The following is a 23,560-nucleotide window of genomic DNA, read 5'->3' on the forward strand; positions in this document are numbered from 1 at the left end:
TCTTGTTCCAGTGTTGCGAGTGAGAACAATTTATTCACAAATATATCCGATGGGTCACAAGAAGATAGTGTTTGTTTAAGTGTATTTGCTTCAATATCACAAGTTTGATGTCAGCAGTGGTGCTCCTGCCCGCGCTTTGCGGATGTTGTGTCTGAACTTTCTGAGTATTGACAGACACCGGGCCTGTCTAGGATGGACACTATTTATGGCCCTGCTCGGGTTACTGCCAGTGACCTCGTAAAGAAATGAAGAATCTCTATGCAGGGGGGGATCAAAAGCAGAGGAACCAAGATGTCTGTTCTCATTAACCTTCATGGCGGCCCCAAATCGATGACCAAGTCCTGTTTTTTTAGCGCAAAGCCTGCCTGCTGGGTGTATCCAAAATGGAGCATTTGAGGGGAAGAGACACATCGGATCACCTGACCCACCTTAATACTGACATTAAGTAAGTATACAGCGTGAAAAAAAACTAAGTACAACCGCTCCTGTATGCGGCGTGGTGAGCACAGTTTTAACTTTATACTTGCGTCAATGGCCGCCAGAGCGCAGAGTCTGTGCGCCTGTGTAATTAGTGCTGTGGCAGGCACACTTTTTCTCACCTATCATTACTGAACAGGCCCCACATTTACTGCCTCGGGCCGCTGGAGGTTTACCACCCACACTTCCCGACAGCCTTCTTTGGGTGGCCTTATTTTGTCTTGCCGTAAGTAATCGTGTGTTTTCCTCCAGAAATGTTAAATGACTTAGCTCTGTGGCCCTTAATACACAATGGCTGCTTTACCTGACTGTCCTATTTTATTTTGTCTGGCATTTCCACTGGAACAGCCATATCGACAGATGGATTCTGTACTTTCTGCTCCATTATTTACACAACTGCGGGTCCCAGAGCAGCAGACAATGGCATTAGTACTTTAAATATGGCCTAAAGCTGATCTTACAGCCAGTCATCCTTGTGTTTTTACAAAATGAACATTAGCATAATCAAATGTATCTAAAAAAAATAATAAATTCACCACTGAACTCAGACAAATCCACAATCCGCTCATCTTACCAAGGCCACTTTTCCAGGCGTCCCACATCAGGAATACCGCGTCTTTCAGAGGGATTAATGCAGGGATATTGATTTGGGAGGAAGAAATATTCCTCAAGTTATAAGCAGATATTTCCTTAATGTTGTCTCCCTGGGCCAAGATTATTGGGGAAATAATCCCAGAGGAGATCCTATAACTCCGCTCCTCTGATACACGACACGCCAAGAGGACTCCAGCCTATATACTCTTACCTTTCCCACAATGCCACAATATATAAGCTCAATTGTGCAACCTTTAACGTGCCATCCCTGCTTAAGGCCGACACGTTAAGAAAATGGATGGCTAGAAATGCAAGTGGAAGTATAAAGAAAGTAAATTAAATTTCACACCGTTCAACCTCACACTTTAAAGTCCGTGTTTACGTCACATGATGTGTTTCCTCTGATACCATCTGGCCCCTTGTGAGGAAGGATAGATGAGATAAGTGCTATGGGCTGTTGCATCCATTAGCTGCCTCACTTTAAGATAAAAGGCCTCCTATCCCCACTGCGACGCACAGGTTCAGGACTGTAGACTCAGACAGGATATATTATGTTTGATCAACTTTCTGCCGTTCACTTACACTTTACACAGTTAAACCACTTTTGTCTATTTTGTCTGCAACCTGGATTAAGCGACCTGACAGCAGAGTAAACGCAAAGATAAACACAGTGACAGTCAGTTGGAGCTGTCCAACGTCCTGAATTTAAATGCAGCGCGTCTGGCTGGCCCTGTCCATGGTGCTGAATCTAGCAGTTTATATTTACTTGCGTTTAATGTTTTGTTGTTGATTCTGTTTTTTATCTGAAGCCTGCGACCTAAGTTGCTGCGTGTACCTTGTTCCTGGCGAAGCCACGTCAATGACTAATCTGTTCTCAGTTCAAAGTCAGGAAGATCGATTTGTAATAGATTCGAGACTAAATTAATGGGTAGAAAATAACTTACAGCACAGGTAGTGAAATGGGGTTGAGGACAGTGCCAGACAAGGATGCTTGAGATTACTGTAAAGATAAATGTCTGTTCTCCATGTTGTAGTCCTGAAATGCTTTACATTGCATGGTGCAAGGCACTTTTTTCCTAGATAAGTTAAACGGCACGCATCTTTAAACTACTCCCAACTAAGAACGCCTCCACTGGCACAGGGCTCACCGTATGGCACAGCAATGCTGGCAACAAGGAAACAAGGAAGACATCTGAGTGTATCGGATACTCCTCACCTTGGGTCGTTAGCAGACATCGACCTCCTCTAAGTCTTAACGACTGCAAATACAGCGCAGAGCAATCAATCGCCATCAACACACTAGAATATTCTAGGGATGGAATAATTGATAGGCTGTCTCCTGGTGCATAACGGAGAGGCGGCGGTGATTAAATTCTGTTTAACATCTCGATGGGGGTGGAGGGGGTGTTGTATAGCCGTGCACACGGCAAGTTATTGATATCCAGACACCATCTGTAACATGATCGAAGTGTCGAGGCGAGGTGGACTATAATGTGATGAGGAGGGGGTCATCGACTCATGCACCTGTCAGTCAGGCAAGAACCACAGTCATCAGACCCCCTCCTCAACTCAACACACACCTTATACACAGGTAATGAAGTGGTGAGAACTGAAGTGTGAGATATGACCTCCAGCCTGTGATCATTCTTAGGCAAACTCCTGCCACTTTGAAAAATAATCCTTTCAGAGACCTCCTACTCATATAACTTACTCTTAATTTAAGAATATATCCCATGTTGAATTTATGACAACCTTAAACGGTGCATATGGCCTGGTAGATTCCATCTGTTGGGTCGAAATCCCTTCTTCCTCGTCTAAAAAGATCATCCATTTGTCCCTTTTGCAACTTGTGCAAATTAGTTGAAACAAACCATAAAAAGTGTCAATATCAAGTATTTCACGATGACCAAAAATGACACTTTGCAGTCTAAGAATGGATGTATCCCATCCTTGCTTGGACCCCCTCCCCTCCACCCCAACAGTCCAGGCTACTTGTAAACTACATGACATCAGTGAGGAAGAGGGGGTGTACTTGGGAGCTGGTGAACTGGGCGGGCGCTGTTGCACGTGTTCTGAATGGGGAAGACGGGCTCGCTTCGCATTTCTCATGTCCAATCGATCCCTACTCGGGAGGAGCGACGGGAGCGCAACTATCACTCCTGCATCACTATACCATCACTCTCATCAGCATCTCTCCTGCGACTATAACGCCTCCGCGTGACAGTCGCGAGCAAGGGGGGATGAACTTGTGTGGAGTGTTCGCTAAAAACATCAGCCCGGTGTCTCTTTGGGGGAATTACGCACTTTTTATGACTTTCTCCTCAGTGTGTTTTTGAGATGGGACGCGGCGAGATCATGGCAGGTTGGACCACATCGCTACTGCGCGAGCTGTGCTCTCTCACCCGGCTCCGGAGGGCTGGTGTTCTGGCGTGGCAGTAGCCCTCCTCACCCCCTGCTTCAGTGTGGTTTGTGTGCTCCGGGAACTGGACAGGAGGCTCAAAAGGGTTGCCCCGTTTAGTGGGAAACAAAATCAGTGGAGTTGAAGCTGAAAGTGGCAAAGCGCTCTTCTGTCTCACCTGGACCCTTTACAATTCCCTGTGATCATGCCATCGAGTTTATAGATTTGGGTAAGGTGGTTATTTTTATTCAAATTCAATTAGTATAGATTCACATTTGAATTCCATGTGTTTTCCCCTGGCGCGCGGTCAATAGGCTAATGAAACGAGGATGGGGTCAGAGGGGGACTTTGGCTGTAGAGATGTGGAACATTTTTCCACGGGCAGCAGGGAGAGAAGGGGTGGTGACTGGCTGACTGACTCACTAAATGACTGGCGAGCTGAAAGCAACTTTGATGTTCCTGGCTCAGCGCGCAGCGAACGTATTTTTGCTGAGGAACGATTTCTTAAAAGAGCAGCAGGATTTCCAACGAAAACCTCCCTGATGTCCAAGTGACTCCGCTCCCTCTCGGCGCGTGATTGCCATGCGTAAAATTGGAACACATGATGCGCCGATTCAAACGGCCGTCGATTCCGCTGACCGTGTGTAGCGCGGGCTGTCGGCGAGGGCAGGGGAGATTGAGGTGAGATTGATGCAGTGTGAGGTTAAATAAGCGATCGGTCGGGGCTCGGCGCTGCTTAGTACCTATTGAGTGATCTGCGAGTCTGATCCGCTGACCGGGCTCTTTTCTAATCGCTTTGCATGGATCGTGATCGGCTGGGAATAGAGAGGAGAGGCGCGCGGAGCTCAGACATATGGGAGCGAAATGAGGTGCCGCCGGGTTCTCAGGGCAGATTGCGCACGGAGGCGGGGAGGTGTGTTGCAGAACCTAATGGGCACACACTATTGGGCGCACAAGCACACACTCCAGCACGCACAGACACACACACTCTCTCTCTCTCTCTCTCTCTCTCTCTCTCCCTCTCTCATGCGCACACACACAAACTGAGAGGGGAAAATTACTTGGTGCATGTTAATGGGCGCAGTAATGAGACCCAACCCCTATCGTGTTGTAATTGTTAGTCATCCTTGTCTCTACCCCTCCCTCTCCCATCCCCCCGCTCTCCCTTCTCCCTTTGCTTATACATTTCACTGTCCCGCTGCTCAGGTCTGCAATTTGTACTGTATACTGTATTGAAATAGTGTAATTATTTCCTCATTGTTTTCAGCGTGTGGCACTGACACTCCACAAAAAGTGGTGTCATTAGTGTGGCAGGGTGGACAGGAGAGGGAGAGGGGGGAGAGGAGAGAGGAGAGAGGAGGGCCTGGTGGAGAGGATCAGTCCAGGGACTTAATTCTCATTGACAGTCACATTAACACAGGAGCAGCACTCTTAATCCTGGGGAGATTACTCTCTCCTACCTGACCCCCTGTCACCCAGCCATCCTCCACACACACACACACACCTACACGCACGCACGCACACACACACGCACGCACACACACACACACACACACACACACACACACACACACACACACACACACACACACACAAACACACTGCCCACAAACACACCTGTATGAGGGTGGCACTCTGACGTTTTGCTGTGCTGCTTTTCCTGTCTGCAGTGGAGGACTTCTCCTCTGTCTTTGTCACCCTTTTCCATCTCCTCACACCCAACCTCCCTCCCTCTCGCTGCACTTTTCGCAGATCCACACACATTCACACACTTAGCAATTACTCCACTCGCCAGGCTCACTCTCATCTGGACCCTTCCTCTTTGTGCCCCTCCTTCCTCCTACAGTAGCTCCCAGCAGTGGGACAGCCGGCATCCTCAGAGGGCCGTTCGGCTCTGCATGTCTCAACAGCCTCCTATCTGCTTACCCCACAGAGGGCTGTTCAGGTTGACTGGCTGGGAATGAGGGGGGATGGATTGTGTGCATTTGTGATAGTGTGCGAGGACACGGCAAAGCGACGGACGGCAGCGGGGAGAAGGGACAGCAAGGGAGGCGAGAGAAATGAGCTGGAGAGACAGAAAAAATATTTGTGAGAGATGAGGCGAGGGAAGGAGATAGTGTGTATGTGTGTCTTTGTGTGTGTCTGTGTGTAAGTTATCGGAGGAACTCTGTGCGTGCTTGTTCATGTGTGGGGAGAAAACACTGTGAGATGATGATGATGATGATGATGATGATGTGTGTGTGTGTTAAAGGCGTTCTGGATGATATGCTAAATGAATAAGCAGGAGTCAAGCATGTAGGACTGGTGAGGTGACAGCCGCACGACAGATCACCCCTCCATCTCCATACACACACACACACACACACACACACACACACACACACACACACACACACTGGCATTAACAGATTGACTGTGATGAATGGATACTTCCCGACTGAGAGGAGGAGGAGGGGAGAAAAGAGAAGAGAGGAGAGGCATTCTTTCATGTAATGGGCAGAAAGAGAGAGAAAGGCCTTTCATTTGTAAATGACAGTATCCTGGACAGCTTTTCATCTTGGGCACCTTCCGGGTATATTGAGTCAGAGAACATGAATAGGTGTCATGCAGAAGCAGTGGACAATAACGCCTTCACTCATCCTCATGAAATCAGGTTCAGAGAAAATACACCCGGGAACTGATGTCTTTTCTCAAACAGTAGATCCGTGACTTTAATGGAGGACAGAGCGATATTAGATCAATGAGTGGGAGCGTGGCATGTATCTGTTTCTTGTCTCAACCACAAAACCGCAGCTGGACAGAGGTCGCGACCCGTGGGTAAAAAAAGGGTAAAGTTCAGATGTTGCTGACAGATGAGAGTGTGATACCTTGTTAGCAGTGAGTGGTGGCTCGGGCAGGATACACCGAGTTTAGGCCTCAATGAATTAAATGGGTGCTCAATTACTACAAGGAATGATTACTGAATAAATCCCACTGTATCAAAGAAAATAACTATCTCCCACACATATCCTCCCCCCTGTTGTGTATATTACTTAGCAGTCTTTAAGTGAGGTTACTAACTCAGGATGGGGTAGTTTCATGTAGGGTGTAAGAAAAAAAAACAATTATTGAAGATTGTAATCGTAGACTTAATCTGTTGAAGTACTTAAGCTCAAAATGAATCCACAAACTATGTATTAAGTCATTTTTGATCTCAATTTGAATAATTCTCTTAGTGTTTACAGCCCTAATTGAGCACTTGTTTAAAAGGAGCAAAAGGAGATCACACAAATGTATTAAGATTGGTGCTAGACTGATAAATCTCCCAGGTTGATATATTGGCCACTATTCATGGATAGTGTGTATGGGTATTGGTGTGTATGTAGGCCGATAATTAACAACCGGCAGTACAGGCCAGTTTAATTTTGAGGAAATTTAGAAATAGTGTCACCATTACCATTATTAAAATGCTAAATAAATAAATAATAATAATACGATTATTTGTAAAATATCCCGCTTAATGTGTATCTTGTTCACAATTCTTAAGAAAAACACTGTTTTGTATTAATTCATTTGTAATTTATATTTTTCCTTTTATTTGACTAGTTTGTACTTTTATGTATTTGAGAAAAACAAAGATACTATTTTCTTTATATTCTGTATTTATCAGTGGATGTACTTAAATTGTGTTTACCTGCCCTTTTGGTTATTATTATAGCAGTACAGATAGAGATCACACACCTAACATATGAACACAGTGCACTAAGGTACATATGAATAAAAATGATCTAAAGACACAGTTGATCAACTCCTTAAAGTGTCCTTTAAAGAAAGGTGTGGAAAATGACTGTATAATGTTTGTAAGAGCAAGTACCAACTAGTCCAAACAGCAGAGGTCTCGTGTTGGAGCTCCACAGCTGTGTGTGTTCCTTGTCTTCCATTTTCCCCTCTGTCAGTCAGTCAATCAGTGACAGCAAGGCCTCGGTCTCCTGTGTGGCGCCATCAGACCCTCCAGACTCTCTCTAATTCCATCTAACAGGTCCTGCTTTGACTGACAGCTCACACTGCCACTGTCCAACCCCAAGAAGACAGTCAAAGGCACAGCAGCCCCGTCCAACCTTACTGCTCTCATGGCTTGAGAGTAGTTGACAGATTGCGGGTTAGTGGATTATTGTTCTTCATGTGCCAAGAGCTTTTAAAGAGTCAGTCAAATCCTGTTGACCGATTACATTTTTAAAACATCTGTTGGGAATGTTGGAGTAATTCAATTATGTTTAATTTTAGTCATTTTCAATTGGGAGAGAGTTTTGAGGTCGTCGTAACCGTTTTGAAATAACATCACTTCACAGGCCTCAAGGTGATTACTCCACGGCTCCAGCTTACTTTGACCATGACAAATCTCCCGAAGTGATAGTAATGATTGTAATTGAACAGGCACAGTTTCTTCCGACAGTGCTCTATCTATCACCTTGGATGCAATCTGCTACTTCCTCTCGTTTGAGTGTGTGTGTGTGTCCGTTTGTGTGTGTCCCTTTGCGAGTCCCCGTTCTCTCCCCTCTGGCAGCTGGCAGATGTGCCAGTAACCATGAGCGACAGTGTTAGTGTGTGGAGGTGTTAGTGTGTTTGTGGGATTATGAAAAGCTCCCAGGATGCTCTGCAGTGTGGGTCCACTGTGAAGCTGCTGCGAGCAAGCAATGCGGTGGTGACGGAGCCTGGGGTGGTCATCGCAGCAGCCCTCAAACAACACTGCGCCTCATGAGGGGGGCAGCAGGTTCAACCCTGTGGGATGTATGAAAGGAGGGTGGGGGTGAACGGCTGGGGAGGAGAGGAAGAGATAGAAAACAAAAGAGAAGGGAAGAGAGGAAGCCAGGGCCCAATTTGGGTGTTCGCTGAACGGAGAGTTGGATTGAATGGATCTGTGAGAAAAAGGCTTCAGCAGAGAGGAGTATAGGTAGTCAGGACTGAGAGGATTATCTGTCAGAGGAGTGAATGTGTGTGGCTGTGTCCGTACGCACAGTTTATATGTGTGTGTGTGTGTGTGTGTGTGTGTGTGTGTGTGTGTGTGTGTGTGTGTGTGTGTGTGTGTGCTGGAGGTGATGGCTTTGTAATGAAAACAGCAGGCAGCCAGCGGTCGAGGGTCCCTCTTGGTGGCTGACTGATGTCAGTCACCAGCGGACGATAGCCTCCCTCGGGGATGGCTCAGATGAGGATGAATCATTATTGTCTGTAGGTTTGTGTGTGTGTACATATCTAGAGTCAATTCACCTTTACTGTAAATCATCCAGGAAGTGGATTCAACAATTTGAAGCATTTTATGTCCACAGTGAAATGACTGAGAATTTGCCATCAAGCAGCATCTTCGAGTTGGATTTGAATTACACGTCTACATGCGCATGTGTTCTTGCATTAATGTGGGGATAAAGGGGACTCACCTCCCTTTTGGGAACAAATGTATACATTTTGGATTAAGGCTTGTTTCTTGGTTTAGGTTAGAATTAGGCATGTAGTGGTTCTGTCTCCAGGGAATTACTGTAAGTCAGTACAACGTCCTCCCAGTTTATAAAAAACAAAGATTTGTGCTGAGAATGTCTATGCAAATGTTTTTGTGTCAGTGTGTGTTTCTGATAGTCTTGTATGATCCTTGCATGGAATTACCTTGTAAGAGTATGTAAGTATGTGTGTGTGTGTGTGTGTGTGTGTGTGTGTGTGTGTGCGTGTGCGTGTGCGTGTGCGTCTGTGTGTGTGTGTGTGTGTGTGTGTGTGTGTGTGTGTGTGTTAGATAGAGAGGGTTAGAGGCCCTGCTTGTCTCAGGGGAGCAGAGTGATATGGTGTCATGCTCCAGAGACCCACAGACAAATTAATTCACTTATTGACACTGCTGACACGTCTCAGTGACTTTGTAAAATGAACAATTGATCAGGCTTCCTCTCTCTCCCTGCTCTCTGTCTGCCTCTCTCTCTGGCTCTCCCTCTCTCACAGACTCTATTTTCCCAACCTCTCTTTTTCTCTCTCCTTCCCTCCCTCCTTCTTTGCCATTTCCCAATCTGACCACTCTCCAAGTCCTTCATCTGTAGCTCTCTTCCTTTCCCTTTCTTTCGCTCCTTTTCTCCTCTCTACTTGTATCAAGCTCTCCCTCTCCTTCAGCTGGCCAATTGACAGGCGTGGCACGTACGGTAATTAATATAATTACGCGCAAGCTGGTCATTAGCAGCAGAGGGGACTGATATAATCAAGATGTCGGTTTGTCTGTATATATGAATTTCTGTGTGTGCATGGATGTGCGGAGATAGAAAAAGAGAGTGTGTGAGAGAGGGAGAGGTTGTGAAGGCAGCTTCCTCACCCGTGTGCCATTGATTTAAAGTTGTTGTGTGAAAGGGCCACGACGAGGCTGAGAATTGAGCTTCAGCGACCGTTTGTCCAGCGCTTTTCTCTCGGCCAGAGGAGTAGCCACAAGTGCAGCCGAGACTGAGGCTCATAGAAAATCAAAGCAGGCTCCACATCAAGGTTGTTTATTTTCCATTAATCATAATTTGGGCACCAAGCACAATGAATGGTCACTGCTCTTCGGAGACTCGCTGTCAGGGCCTCGGCCTGCTTTTGTTTGGCTCTGGGCCGCCATTCGATACCAACTGCCATAGAGGAAGGGTCCAGCCACACACACACACACACACACACACACACACACACACACAACACACACACACACACACACACACACACACCCTTTGTTCTGGCTTTTTTCTTATTCTTTGTACAGAAAGGAGCAAGGATCAGTGACTGAGTGTGTAGAAACCATGTTTTATTACTTTGCAAGGTTGTGCTGTCTCCCTCTTGCCCCACTGTGGTTCACCACTTCTCTCCTCAATACTGTTCCTCCTTTTGATCCCTCTACAGGTTGGGATGGGAAGAGAAACATGGGTACAGAATGAGAACTGGTGAAAAGAACAGATGCTTGCAGTGAAAGAATGAAGAGAGGGAAGATAATGGAAGAAAGGAAAGAACCACACTGTAGACAAAAGAGATGATTTCCCATTGCTGGAAGAGTGTCCTTCATGAAAATACTAAATTTTGCATTATTGTTCTCATAAATAATCACAGCCCCAGTCCTAATAAGAAAGTATGGTATTCCTACTTGGTAACAAATAGTAAAGCCACAATGTGAGAAGCAACTTTGCATTTGCATTTGTGCATGATAGTGTGAGTAAAATGTGTAAGTGGGTCTGAAGTCGTAGCAGGGAAACTTTGCAGTAGACCTCGCAATGAGGTGAAGCAGATCAGTGGTGGAGACAGAGAGCTTACTAAGTGAGCAGAACAGTACATAAAGATTGCGCCTTGCCATTCTAAATCACTGTGTTTATTTTTTTTTCATAACAAAAGTGAGCAGCAGCCAGCAAGGATAAAAGAGGAGTAACAACTGGAGAAGGGCATCAATATTGCAGATACGTAGTTTGTCCCGAGCGGAGAGGGTGGGCAAAAACTGCCAAAATGTGTGTGGGTGTGTGCAGCCATCTAAACATGTCTCCTTTGCTTTTCACCTTTCCATCCATCTTCCAGAGCTGAGGGACACTGACTTTTAATGGCCTTTTATTGCTTTATTAGAGTGCGCCAGATTTACGGCCCGGGCCCTGCCTCTGTCTGTCAGTGGCTCTGAGGAGGGCAGCTCTGATCTATGTCGGGCCACGCTGGCTGTCTGGGTTTTAAACGACAAACTTGTAAAGAGGAAACCAGGGACTGGACCGTGGCCGCAGACTTGTTGTGTTAGCGAGCTTATGTTTATTAGCCTGTTAGCGTCTGTGCTTTTCCCCCCTCTCCATAAAACAAGTAACAGCCTACATCTTCCTTTCCCCCTCCTCTGCTTTAGTGGGAGAGGTTGTGAAAAGACTTTAATGAGAGTTGCTAGCAATGTGTGAAAGTGACAGGTACATCCAGCAAAACCAGACTGTGAAATAAGTGCTCTAGTTCATTCTATGTGAACTGACTAACAGGAGTAATCTGTATAGGTGTGTGTTTACGTGGAAATGTGTTTGTTAGTGTGTGTCTCAGTTCATAGTTGGATAAGAGGTGCAAGTGTGAACTGTATGGGGATATTTGTGTGTTTGTGAATAGAGCATGATCATGTTTGTATGTGTAGAACAGCTGGAGAGGTGGGTCCAGATTCCCTGCCTCGACACATTGGGACTCTGATCGTTTCTGACTTTTATCTGTGAAAGTGGGGATGGGAGAATGAGAGAGAGAGAGAGAGAGAGAGAGAGAGAGAGAGGAAGTGAGAGGAGTACAGAGAGAGAGATGAAAACGAGTTGGAGAGAGAATAAGAGTGGGGTTGGAACAAAGAGCAACCTTGAAAAACACCAAAGACTAGAGACACAAACATTTTCTGAGCTCTCTCACATGCACACACACACACACACACACACACACACACACACACACACACACACACACACACACACACACACACACTAAATACACACACAAACACACATATATTCTGTGGTCACCGGATCCTGAGACTATAGCTTGTGCAACAAGGTGGGATTTGGACTTAAGTGCAGGCCGATCAATTGAGCTGTAATGGTACCTTAGTGCCAAGGCCATTCTCTGAACTCTGCAGTCAATACCAAAGCCAGGTAATGGTCCTGAATTCAGACTTTCACTCACGACTTTCTCTCCTCTCTTTCTCCCCACCTGACCATTTCACCAAACAGAGGATCCTCCACTTTATTGTTTGTTGGTTTATTGGAGGAAACAATACAGTGGGGGAGGTGTGGCTGTACAGGTAGATGGCAGTAAACATGTGCAATGTTATTTTGTCTCCCTCTGATGACTTCTGACCTCTTCCTATATGAAAAGTACCACATGTGATACAATAATACAAATGTACAATTGCTGTAGACCTTAAACTTTTTATCACACACTTTCATTCAGATTCCACACAAGATTATTAGAGAATATGTGTTCATGCTAGCGTATGTACAGTATGTCATAATGCAACCTACCATATGCAGAGAGTTGTATGTAAAAGGGTATTAGTATTATGTTATCAGCAGGAGCATTGCCATAAACATACACATAATTTACACAAAACAAAGTACGTTATGTACAATTTAAACATATAGTGTGTGTGTCACAGAGTACATACTGTATACTTTACAACTCACATTTATATTTTTCTCTCTGATTAGTTGGGTTTGTATGTGTGTGTCTGACATGCGTCTGACTCACGTAAGTCCAAGGTTTCTACTTCACTGCCTTTGCATAATACCACAGTCTCTCTCTCTCTCTCTCTCTCTCTCTCTCTCTCTCTCTCTCTCTCTCTCTCTCTCTCTCTCTCTCACACACACACACGCATGCACACACGCCTGGTGATATGTTCATTTATAAGGTAAAGAAGAAAAAATGGTGGGATATGATTAGAACTTGCATTTGGTGTATATCAAATATGTTTGCAGCCAAGAGGAAGGAGGAAGGGGGAGAAAAAAGAGATACTCATCTGCACACTGATAAAGGGAGACAAAGGGAGAAAGAGGGAGACACACACACACACACACACACACACACACACACACACACACGTACAGAGGCATGGATGCTGTAGAGAAAAATAGTGAGAGACGTAAGGAAGAACAAACAAGAACCAGGAAAATAGCGGGCTGTGGCTGCTGAACATAAGGTGATGGAAAAAAGGGGGCTCTGGCTTCTGAATACATACTGGTGTGTTAATTTAAGTTTGTGAGCGTCTTTGTGTGTGAGAGTGTGCTTTTGTGTGTGGGAACACACCCGCTCTATCTGCCCAGCGACCCAGAGGAAATGGCGAGGAGCAGAATGCTGTAATGGTTTAGAATCGGAGGCAGACAAATATATAGAAGCAGAACATTACACACCCTAACTGAATGTTAATACTCTGCATATCGGCAGAAATCTGAAACGCTTCACATAAGATTCCATCGGGCTTTGTGCCTTCGCCCGTTTCATTTTCAATATCTTTCCGCCTTAGGGAGATGCACTTTGTTTTACACTGATATGCTTTTTGTCTGCTCGGTCTGTATCTGTGCACAGAAATTCAGCATACTGAGATACTGGTGTGATGCTTGTGTGGTCTTCAATCTCACTGCCTTTCTATTTCTCACTCATGCACACTGGAGTTCAACCAAAGCCCATACTGACATTTTGTGTCTGTATCTGGGATCCATACATACAGTACATATTGTTATTTGCTTAATTTATGTAAATAGTTTCATATTCCAAATAAACTTATTTTTATTCAGGAAAATTATTCTGTGTAGAAAAAAAGCCTCCATGGGATCGTGGGACATCAAAACACAAAATTATTAGAGTTATAGATGCTGTTAGGGAAGATGATCCTCTGTTTCTATCTTATGGTAGTTAAAGACATTTCAGAACACAACAGAGCCTTTGAAGACGGAGAAAATGAAATTACAGGTTGGCAGACTGTTTTTATGTAACTGTGGTCAGGCAAAAGCATCAGCACATGACCCAGCTGGAAGCATGTGGCCGTGTTACAGATCTGATATTTTATTTAAGGCCAGTATTGGTCCATTGAATCATTCAGCCCATATGTCACATACACAAAATGAGAGTGGGTGAGAGAGACTAAATAAATAACCAGGACTAAAGGACTGTGTTGATTACATCCCACAGCGTACAAGTGTTGGACAGGCAAACAGACAAACATTATAGGATGTTTTTCTCTGTTCTAAGAGCTGCACCAGTGCTGGAACTAGAACTGCCTTAAAGGAAGCTCCGGAGGAAGGACAACAGGGTCATGAGATTTAAAAGTATAAATATACTCAGTTACAGGGAAATTTGGTAAACAATTTTGACCTATTTATGTGCTAGACAAAAGGTCAAAGGTCACCAAAGTCATTATCCTCAAGATCATTAATAACCTTAAGAAAAATTACAATTTGGCCGGTAGCTGTTGAGAAATCTGCTGGAGTGTTGAATGGATCGACCTACTGTAATGACCAACATGTTCATCCTCAGGTAGCTAGCGATGCAAAATCAATCATAGTTTGATGACGAGACTATCTTGTCAAACAATCTGAAACGGACACGTAACTCATTACTGTTTTTGTCATCAAGTCTGATAATGAGCACTCTAGGAAGTGCAATTACTCCAATGAGAGATAACGTATCCATTTAAGAGAGATAAACCAGAGATATTCACAAAAGCCCAAAGACGAACACTGCTACATACTAAACAGGTGACATGGAGGTTATCAAGTAATGGTGCAGTTTCTATTCTTCGCAGCAGCTCAGTTCTGTTGAACAGGAACTTCCTGTACTATCCTGACAAATGATATAATCTTTGTGACTGACAAACAGTGTCAGTAACATCCCCATCATGCAGAACGTGTCTCGCTGTGTTATTTTTGATGCGTGGTGTGCATATTTCCTGATGTGTCAGATAAGGTCACTGAGATTTTATGTACATGCATCATTTTGAGGATCCATGTTTGCAATTGTGCGTGCTTAGAGAGCGTTGGTAGGCAGATGATTCTGTTTGGATGCAGGGCAGTGAGGGCACACAGATATATTTGTGGCCGAGGTGGGATTGTCTCATTGCATATCAATGAGCCCCCGTGTCACTCCTGTGTGATTACTGCAAGAAATGACACAAATCAGCCTGTCAGCCCACAGAGACAGACAGAGAGAGAGAGAGAGGAGGTGGATAGGGTGATATAGGAGGAGGGATAATTTTAGAAAGAGCAAGACTTGATGTTCTCAGATAATCTTGAGCATGTCTGTACTGTACTGTTTTTTTCACGTGTGAGTCTGTTTGTGTGTGTCCTTCCTGCTGCCAAATCCAACGATTCACAGCCGTGATGACCAGCTGAGCCCCACACACACCTCTGCCTCCTTCAACATAATGTCCTCAGGGACACTTGAGACTTCATGGTAACATGGATGTTTTGTATAAAAATGTGTGTGTATGAGATTGTGTCTTTATGCACACTAGCACATTGTTTTGTATTTTTTAAAAACCTATTTATTACTCTGTTATAAGGCTGCGTGTACAGTACGACGAGCAGAGGTGTCAACATTGCTGTGACTGATGGGACGTTTTGTCCCCGAGGTCCCAACGAGACTAAGCTGCAGCGGGAGACCACACATACACACGCGCACACACACACACACACACACACACACACACACACACACACACTGACGCACACACACACACACACACATACACACACACACACACACACATATAGACGCGCACACATACATAACACAAACAGACACATACATACACACACACACACACACACACACACACACACACACACAAACGCACACACACGCATGCACTATTGTGCTCTTTTAATGAGTGTATCAGAGAACAAAGCTGATAAAAATGCGTGCCATAGCCCAACCTTTAAAAAGAGAATAAGAAATGGGCTACTGTGCTGCCATGCAGCATCCATAATCACACTGCACACACAGCACATGCACCTTGCATACTTTCACATACTGTACTGTAATGAAACAGACAGACACATACACTGACACAGTTATACATGCTACACACAAACACACAAATGCAAATTTACACAAATATATAAATACTGTGCATGTCAATCTGGGTTCGAAACTTTACTCCACTGTACTGGATGGTTTTGACATCTGCATTTGCATTCCACTTCCTCTGCAGAGTGCATATGCAAGCATACACAATCAAATATACCCCCTACTTTTTGCAGTCTGTGTAACATTCTGCTAACATAATTTATTATCCAGTATATGTTTGTTTAAAATTCCCTCACAGCGCCTAATATTCTTGCTTTTTTCCCTAGTCTCTCTTTCCTTTCATCCCCTTTTCATTTTCTCTCATTATTTCACCTTCTCTCTGTTCTTCCTTATGATCTTTTTCTCTCTGACCTGTGTCACTCCTTGATGTTGTTTTGAAAGACACAAACAGTGGCCATTAACTTTGTCTCACTTTCATCACCCTGCTCGTTTCTCTGTTAGGTAGAAACATGTGCTTGCTCCTGAGGTGTCTCTCTCTATCTTTGACTCATTCCTGCCTATTGCTGTCAGTCTATTCCCCACCAGGGGGCAGTGGCTCTACACTGATGGCTGATCGGTGGTATCAGGCTTGGTTGGAGCTGACACATTCCCAGGAAGTTCCTGAGCATAGCAGGCGACGGAGCTGCATATCAATGAGTCATGATGAATAATGAAGGTTTCGAGGAGGGGAGAACATTTTGTTATTAATGTGAATCTGTTGTCTTTCATTTAGATTGCAGAGTTAGTCCCTTTGTCAAGAGAGGTGTGTTGACACACTCTTACGGTGGGATGGTAATTTACTCTGTGTGTGCGAGACTGTGTAGAAGTGCACACGCATCAGAAGCTGTCACTCAGCTGTAATTAGGGAGTCTCTCCTACTGTCCTCCGACAGTGTTTGAATTTACCTTGCAAACACTGTGCAAATGTACTGTCTGTGTGTGTGTGTGTGTGTGCATCAACTTGTGTTTATGGCTTTTTCATCATCTGATTTATTGCCGGTGAATGTTTTAGCTATGAGGCTATTCTGCAGGTTTTTCTTATGTACACACATTTTGAAATCAATTAAAGTTTTACTGTTATGTACACTGTTTTAGTGTGTCCATCTGTGTGTGTATGTACATGATGTATGAGGGAGTATGAGTGTGTGAGTGTTTGTGAGAGATAGAGAGGGAGTGCTTTGTCTGATGTCTAGAGTGGGGATCACATTAAGCCTGGGGGTAGGTGAACCTATTGTAAACAATGGATCTGACAGAATCTAGGCCTTCACATCTCTACCCCTGCATGTGTGTATGTGTGTGTGTGGGCCTTCATACATGCCATTGGAGGCCACTGAGGAACCCCAAGGCAGGCTGGCCTCTCTGACCAAGTGTCTTTGTACCTCCTCTCTCCAGGGGCTTCATCTGTTTGAGGTGAGGAAGAGGAGAGGCAGGAGGAAGAGGAAGAAGAGCTGAGGTGTGAGTGAATGCAGCCATGGCCTGTACACCCTGTCCATAGAGGAGCTACTGAGTGGAAGAGAGATCAAAGAAGACAGAGACGACCAACAGGTGAGACGTCATCCTGCGCAGATGCACATCATGGCAGGAAAGATAAACCCAAGAAAAAAACATCTTGTGCGGCAACTAATGATTATTTTTATTATTAATTAAGCCATTTATTTTTCAAATTATTGTCAATAAAATGCTCACCACAAGTTCTAAGAAGTCAAGTTAACATCTTAAAATTTCTTGTGTTGTCCAACCAACAGTTGCAATAGTTCAAAACTAACTGTATTTATTAAGATATTGGATTTGTGGCAGATTTACACATTTTAAGGCCTAGCCCCAGCAATTGTGCTTGAAAAATAACTTAAACAATGAATCTATTATCACAATTGTTGTCTATTAATTTTCTGGTTGAGCGATTAAATCCATAAGCAACTAGTGGTTTCAGCCATATCAACATCCAAACCGCAACAGAGCTCAAACGATCAATAGAAAATTACTCCGCAACTGTTTTTGATAATTGACAATTGATTGTTTCAGTTATTTTTCTGAAAAATGCTTAGTGTTGCTGCTGAAATGTGAGAATTTGCAGCTCTTCTTTGTCATATAACAATATATCTTTTAGTTTTGGACTGTTGTCGGACGAAACAATCACCGTGGCCTCTGGGAAAGTGATGTGATGGATGATTATCATTCTTGACATTCAATGAATCAAGAACATAATTTACAGAATGATCACAGATCAAAATCATTATTATAGATAATGGTCCTAATCCGCATAGTATTATTTCTGGGCTCAGCCTAATATTTTTTTGTAACCTGTCATGACTCATGAAGTCTACTTTTTTGTAATTGACTGCTGCCAGTAGTTCATCCTAATGTGATGCTAATAGCTATAAAAGGATGCTGGTATCATAGCGGTAGCGCTGGTGAGCTAGTTATATCCAGTATGTGTATCAATGCTGGAAGAATATTTTTCTCAGGTTACTCTGTTCTCTGGCATGTCATTTTTTCCATTGACCTTTGCCAACTCACCTCTCACATTGTTTCTGTTTCTTCAAAAAGCAATATTTTTATGTTGGTGTGCTGTTCTGCCCCGTCTTTTTTGGGGGGAGAGGTTCTAACCTCTTCTAATGCCCTCTTCCTACTCCTCTCCCCTCTTTGCCCCTCTCTCTCCTCTCTATGTTTCTCAGGATGAAACTGTGGGGGAGGTCAGCTTGGCCTTTGCAGGTGGCCTTCCTCGTTGCCTTGGTGATGCTCTGTGTTGACCCGGTGTCCGCTGGCAGCCGTAACCATCGGGGACCGACAGGTACACCAGGTCTTGCTCCGAACCCCTCTTCCAACACTATGAGAGGTTAATTACACTGTCACTGCAAAGGTACAACACATGTTCCCTGAGCCTGTCACTGACTGAGTCATCCCGATCCAGGAGGAGGGGCCTGAGCGGGGACAATTTGCTCTGTCCCTCAGTATGGCATAATGTAATCTAGACAAGACCTCGTTTTTGGCTTCGATGCAAACACACCCCTGTTTGACTGATCGAGCCCATACAGATACAAATGGCACTTAAGCTGTCAGGGGCTGTCAACACAAATACATCAGTGTGGGTGCGATCTGATCTATTCAGAGTGGTTGCAGACATCCAGCAGATGTTGTTCTCAAGCGTCCAGATTCCTAGTGGTTTAAGGTTGCTGTAAAACAGAGTGTATGCCTCACGTGGAAGAGGCCATGAAGGCTCATGACTTGTAATCCTCAGGCTCATAATTGCCAATGCCTACATTAATATGCATAGCTCTGCAGTACCCCCTTCAACCAAAGCACCACTTCACTTATTCCCTGAGCAATCCATGAAAAAAGATAGAAACCATAGCCAGCCGTGACTTAATAAAGGCCCACAAGCTAAATCTATTCTCTGTCTTTAATTTCCATAAGTCATGGAGACATGCCACTCCCCCCAACCAAAAAATGACCAACACAGTCTTATTAATATTTCATAGGGGCTAGCTACAGGGACAGTTGTGCTGAGTCACAGCATTCTTGCGCCTGGACTCGTTGGCGACAACCTCCCAAGTCACCTCTTCCTCACACTTAATTATGACAATTTCCTTAATTATCTATTGGTTCCTACACTCTCACTGCACGTGTTTTGCAAGGTGACCTTTATGTGCCCCAGAAATGCTACCAGCATCCAGTCTGTGCAGTGAGTGATTGCATTAGATCCTTTTGACGGAGAGGAGGCAGCCTGCTTACGGCAGGGACACTACTAATTGCAGGTCCTGTGTATAGTGAAGGTCAGGATGGGTGCCTGCCCCCTTCTTATTTCATTCTCGCTGTGAAACAAGATGAGTCGTTCCCCAACCGACTGGTGCTTTTTATTAGAAGATTTACTCTAATTGGTGGAAGTTTAAGACTTGTTGGCTGTGAATAACCAACATGACAGTAGTTTGAGGCTGAAAAATAATTGGCTGTACGTTATGACTGCTAGATAAGTTTTCCGTGTTTTTGCTGCTGTTTTGTTGGCAGGTCAATGGGGTGTTTGTTTAATCCATGGTGATGTACCAGTTGCTGCCACATGGTGGCTCTAGAGGTCAAAAAATGTTCCTCTAGAACTATGTATGTTTTTTTTAATCTTTATCTATTCTCAAAGGGAATCTATCATTTTACAGACACTTCAAAAACAAATGTATAATGGGAATGGATGAAATGAATGTCAGCTAACAATACAGATATGATATGACTGATAGTTGTCACTCAAAATAAATGTGGACAAAAATAACATCTGCTTTCTTGTTATTTTATGACAGCACTCTCATGCGAATAAAAAATATAGAATGAACCACTTAATGTGTTCCTGCTCACAATTATAATGTGTCTATATTTTCAGCACATGTGTTGGGGGAAAAAATTGATTTTTGTTAATTTTTTTCTCACCTGCAGATAGCAAGTACTGGAGACATCTTAAAAAATATATATGAATAAACAACATTTCTTCAGCACATCAGCTAATGTATTCATTACTCTCTCTGCCATTTTCACAGTTGGTCCTCTCACAAATAGAACAGTGCTGTGTAGAAAAGTATGAAATATATTGCCAAACATGCTGCAACAAATACTTCAGCACACTCATATAATCTTCAATTCTATTCATTTGTTCTTTTACTGTATTTCATAACAATTACACGGCACAATTCATAAGCAGGTCACACAATAAATTGAATTCCAGGAGCTGTCAGGGTAATCCAACAACTTTGCTGGTGAAATGATCGGTTGTGCTCTTATAGCTCTAAGTAACATTCTCCTGTATTTTGACAATTAAATCTGGAGCACTGAAATTCTCATATGCCCTTTTTTCTTTTCTTGTTTGAATGTTTGAAATTGGATTATCTGCAACCAGCAGTTCAGTCGCTACCTTGCAGAAGGGATATACTTCCATGCAAAACTAATAGTTGGTATGGCAGCTTTCCACAGCTTGTTATAGCATGCCTAGCAAACCAAACCATTTTTGGTTCAATGCATTGTTGATCTCAAATGATATCTCCAGAAAGACACATTTCTTCATGAATTCATTGAGTGATAGCGGGTCCTTGTGTGCCCTTCTTGGGTCATGTGAGGAACACCATACAGAGCTCTTTCTGCATGAAAAGGGCTACTGTCACACTCATGTAAGCAAGCTTGTTGTAGACACAACTATGTGCATGTGCATCCATGCATGTTTATATTTGAGCATTCTGTACACCAGTCAGTGTGTTGTTATCTGAGGCTGCTTATAAGATGTCTCCTTAAAATACAGCAAGGTCTTAGAGAGCAGGTTTTACTAGGGATAGATTTGTGGTGCAGAAGTACTCAGCCGTACCAGCAACCTGTTATGATAATTAGCATAAAGCCTGTGGGCCTGTTAAACAGTGATAATGTCAGGAGGATTGATGGGCTGTGTAGGATCAGGGTGAGGGGGAGATGGAGCAAAGTGGAGGAGAGGAAGGAAGGGCAATGAGTGATCTAAGAGGTCAAATAAAGAAAGAGAGGAGGAAGGGGTAGAAATAATAAAACAACAACATTAGGTGATTCAGCAACTTGGTGCAATATGTAAATATGTTGATTTGTATTGGAGAGGATATGGGAAGATGTTTGACATGGTGTACCACCTTGTTCCACAACCGATCACTGTAATCTCGCTCTCTTGAAACTTACCAGTGTGTTCCTACAGAGACGTACAGCATGTCCCCTCTACTCCGACAGATTTGCTAGATATTTGGCCTTTCATAGCCGTGGACATGCTTGTCAGGTATTGACAGGGGAAAGACACAGCTTTTTGATAAATTGCACAATGCTCCTGCTTGCCTGTGTCTGTCAGACTACATCAATCGCCTGACTAACCCATCAGTTCAAGGTAGCTTGGTCTGTTGGTCCCCCCCTCCCCAACACCCACAACTCCCTTTGCCTGCTGCGGGAATAGAAGCATTTAGCCATGCTTGAGAAGTCTTTTCATCTCAGCGTGTGCTTGGCTCTATTACATTGAGATGGCCATAACAGAATGGTTTAAAGGCAACATTGAGACATTAGATACACTGTTATTATGTGAATATAGCTGGAAGCTGACTGCTCAACACATGAATCTTAAGTAGATGAGGAGTGAGAGGCAGCAAAGCTCTGAACGTGTGGTTTGTGGAGGAAGACAAAACTGAGAGGGCTCACAGTCAAGCTCTAATACTTTAGTCTGCACTCCAGACAACTTTTCTGATGTCTTGGACTCGATTCATTATTTTTGGTTTTGGTTACTGCTAGATATTGACCCAACTTTATCTTCTTTGCTCCTGTTGGTGAAAATCTCACTTCTCTGTGATATGTACATTCCTTTTATGACAGCTGTTGGCAATTCTTTTAGTATGATTGTATGGCTGCACGGATCATGAAACACATGTTATGAATGAAACACAAATCAAATTTTTGCACCAATTTGTAATCTGAGACAATTTTGATGACTTCCTCTTTTAGAAACGGATATTGGTCTGTTTCACCTAAACATCAGCATCATTCTGCCCAAAGTGCCGCTGTGCCTACGTATAGACCATACAGTCCGTGATGCTGTAGGCTCATAGGCTTGTTAAACTGAATATGAAATGCAACTCCAACCACATCTATGTGCTGTAATTCACCCCAAACGTGTGTATCATGCACTGAAATGATTCATATTACACTATGAGAGTCTTGCAAGAATGTTTGCTATAAAGACCAGACATTGCTTTACACCTCTGGTTTCCGGGTAACAAGAGTTGGTGGATTTCGAGTTCATTTCTCCCACATGAAATAGAATTTGTCTGTAAACTCTGTATGGCTCTAACCTCTATTGATTGATTACATACCTTGGATGCTCAAGGGTACAATTTATAGCTGTGCTGTTCCTTGAAAGATATCTGCTTAGGCCCACAAGCACAAAAACATATCACATACAGTAATTTAATATTGATGTATCTACCTACTTTTAACATATTTCAGGAATAAGTGTTTGGATCTCCAGAACATTGGGGCAGTATGATGAAACTTTTGTCTGCATGGGAGAAAATGCCAGAGACGATCAGGATGCCATTGATATAAAACACAAATGTAACTAAGACACACACCACAGTTTTATTTTTTACTCACAATTCTGTGACACCACATAGAAAACTTGCCACCTCACCTTTATTTGATTTTTTGTAAACACTGAGGATAAACAAATCAATATTTTGAGATATAATGTGATAAGTTGAACGTAGCTTATTATTCAGGTCTGAAGGAATGAGTCATTTTTGGGGTTTTTTAAATGCACACACAGTTAACATGATTGACTTGAACTTGTCTGGCTGATATAAATCGTACTTAAGTCGTTAGATTGTGAAAAGTGAGAGTGAAGAGTGATTTGATGACATTTCAGAAATATTTAGCTGACTGCAAAAAGAACCAAGTTTGTCATATTTTACTCATCATTTTATTCCAGGGCAACAAATCATCATCAGTGTGTTTCTGCAAGTGGTTTGTTGTGCTGCTCTCTGATGAAGGCAAAATCTGAAGTACACTGAAGATGTTTTGAGAGTCCTTTTGAAATGACCATGAAAGTAAG

General features: G+C 43.5%; 1 protein-coding gene across 3 annotated transcripts in view; it reads left to right on the plus strand.

Annotated features, from left to right (window-relative positions):
- The first annotated feature begins 3,173 nt into the window (after nt 1–3,173).
- tafa4b (TAFA chemokine like family member 4b) overlaps nt 3,174–23,560 on the plus strand; it is a 38,540-nt gene continuing 18,153 nt past the window's right edge. Inside the window, exons 1-3 of one of the 3 annotated variants that reach the window (XM_051414472.1) lie at nt 3,174–3,698; nt 17,374–17,526; nt 18,657–18,772. In XM_051414472.1, the coding sequence (XP_051270432.1) occupies nt 18,658–18,772 (115 nt within the window). In that variant the 5' untranslated portion in view covers nt 3,174–3,698; nt 17,374–17,526; nt 18,657. Of the gene's footprint in view, nt 3,699–3,787; nt 4,151–17,373; nt 17,527–18,645; nt 18,773–23,560 lie in introns of those variants that run through there. The other 2 variants (XM_051414473.1, XM_051414471.1) reach the window with 2 other exon arrangements.

Source organism: Dicentrarchus labrax, unplaced genomic scaffold, assembly GCF_905237075.1.
Source record: "Dicentrarchus labrax unplaced genomic scaffold, dlabrax2021, whole genome shotgun sequence".
Classification (NCBI taxonomy): Eukaryota; Metazoa; Chordata; class Actinopteri; family Moronidae; genus Dicentrarchus; species Dicentrarchus labrax.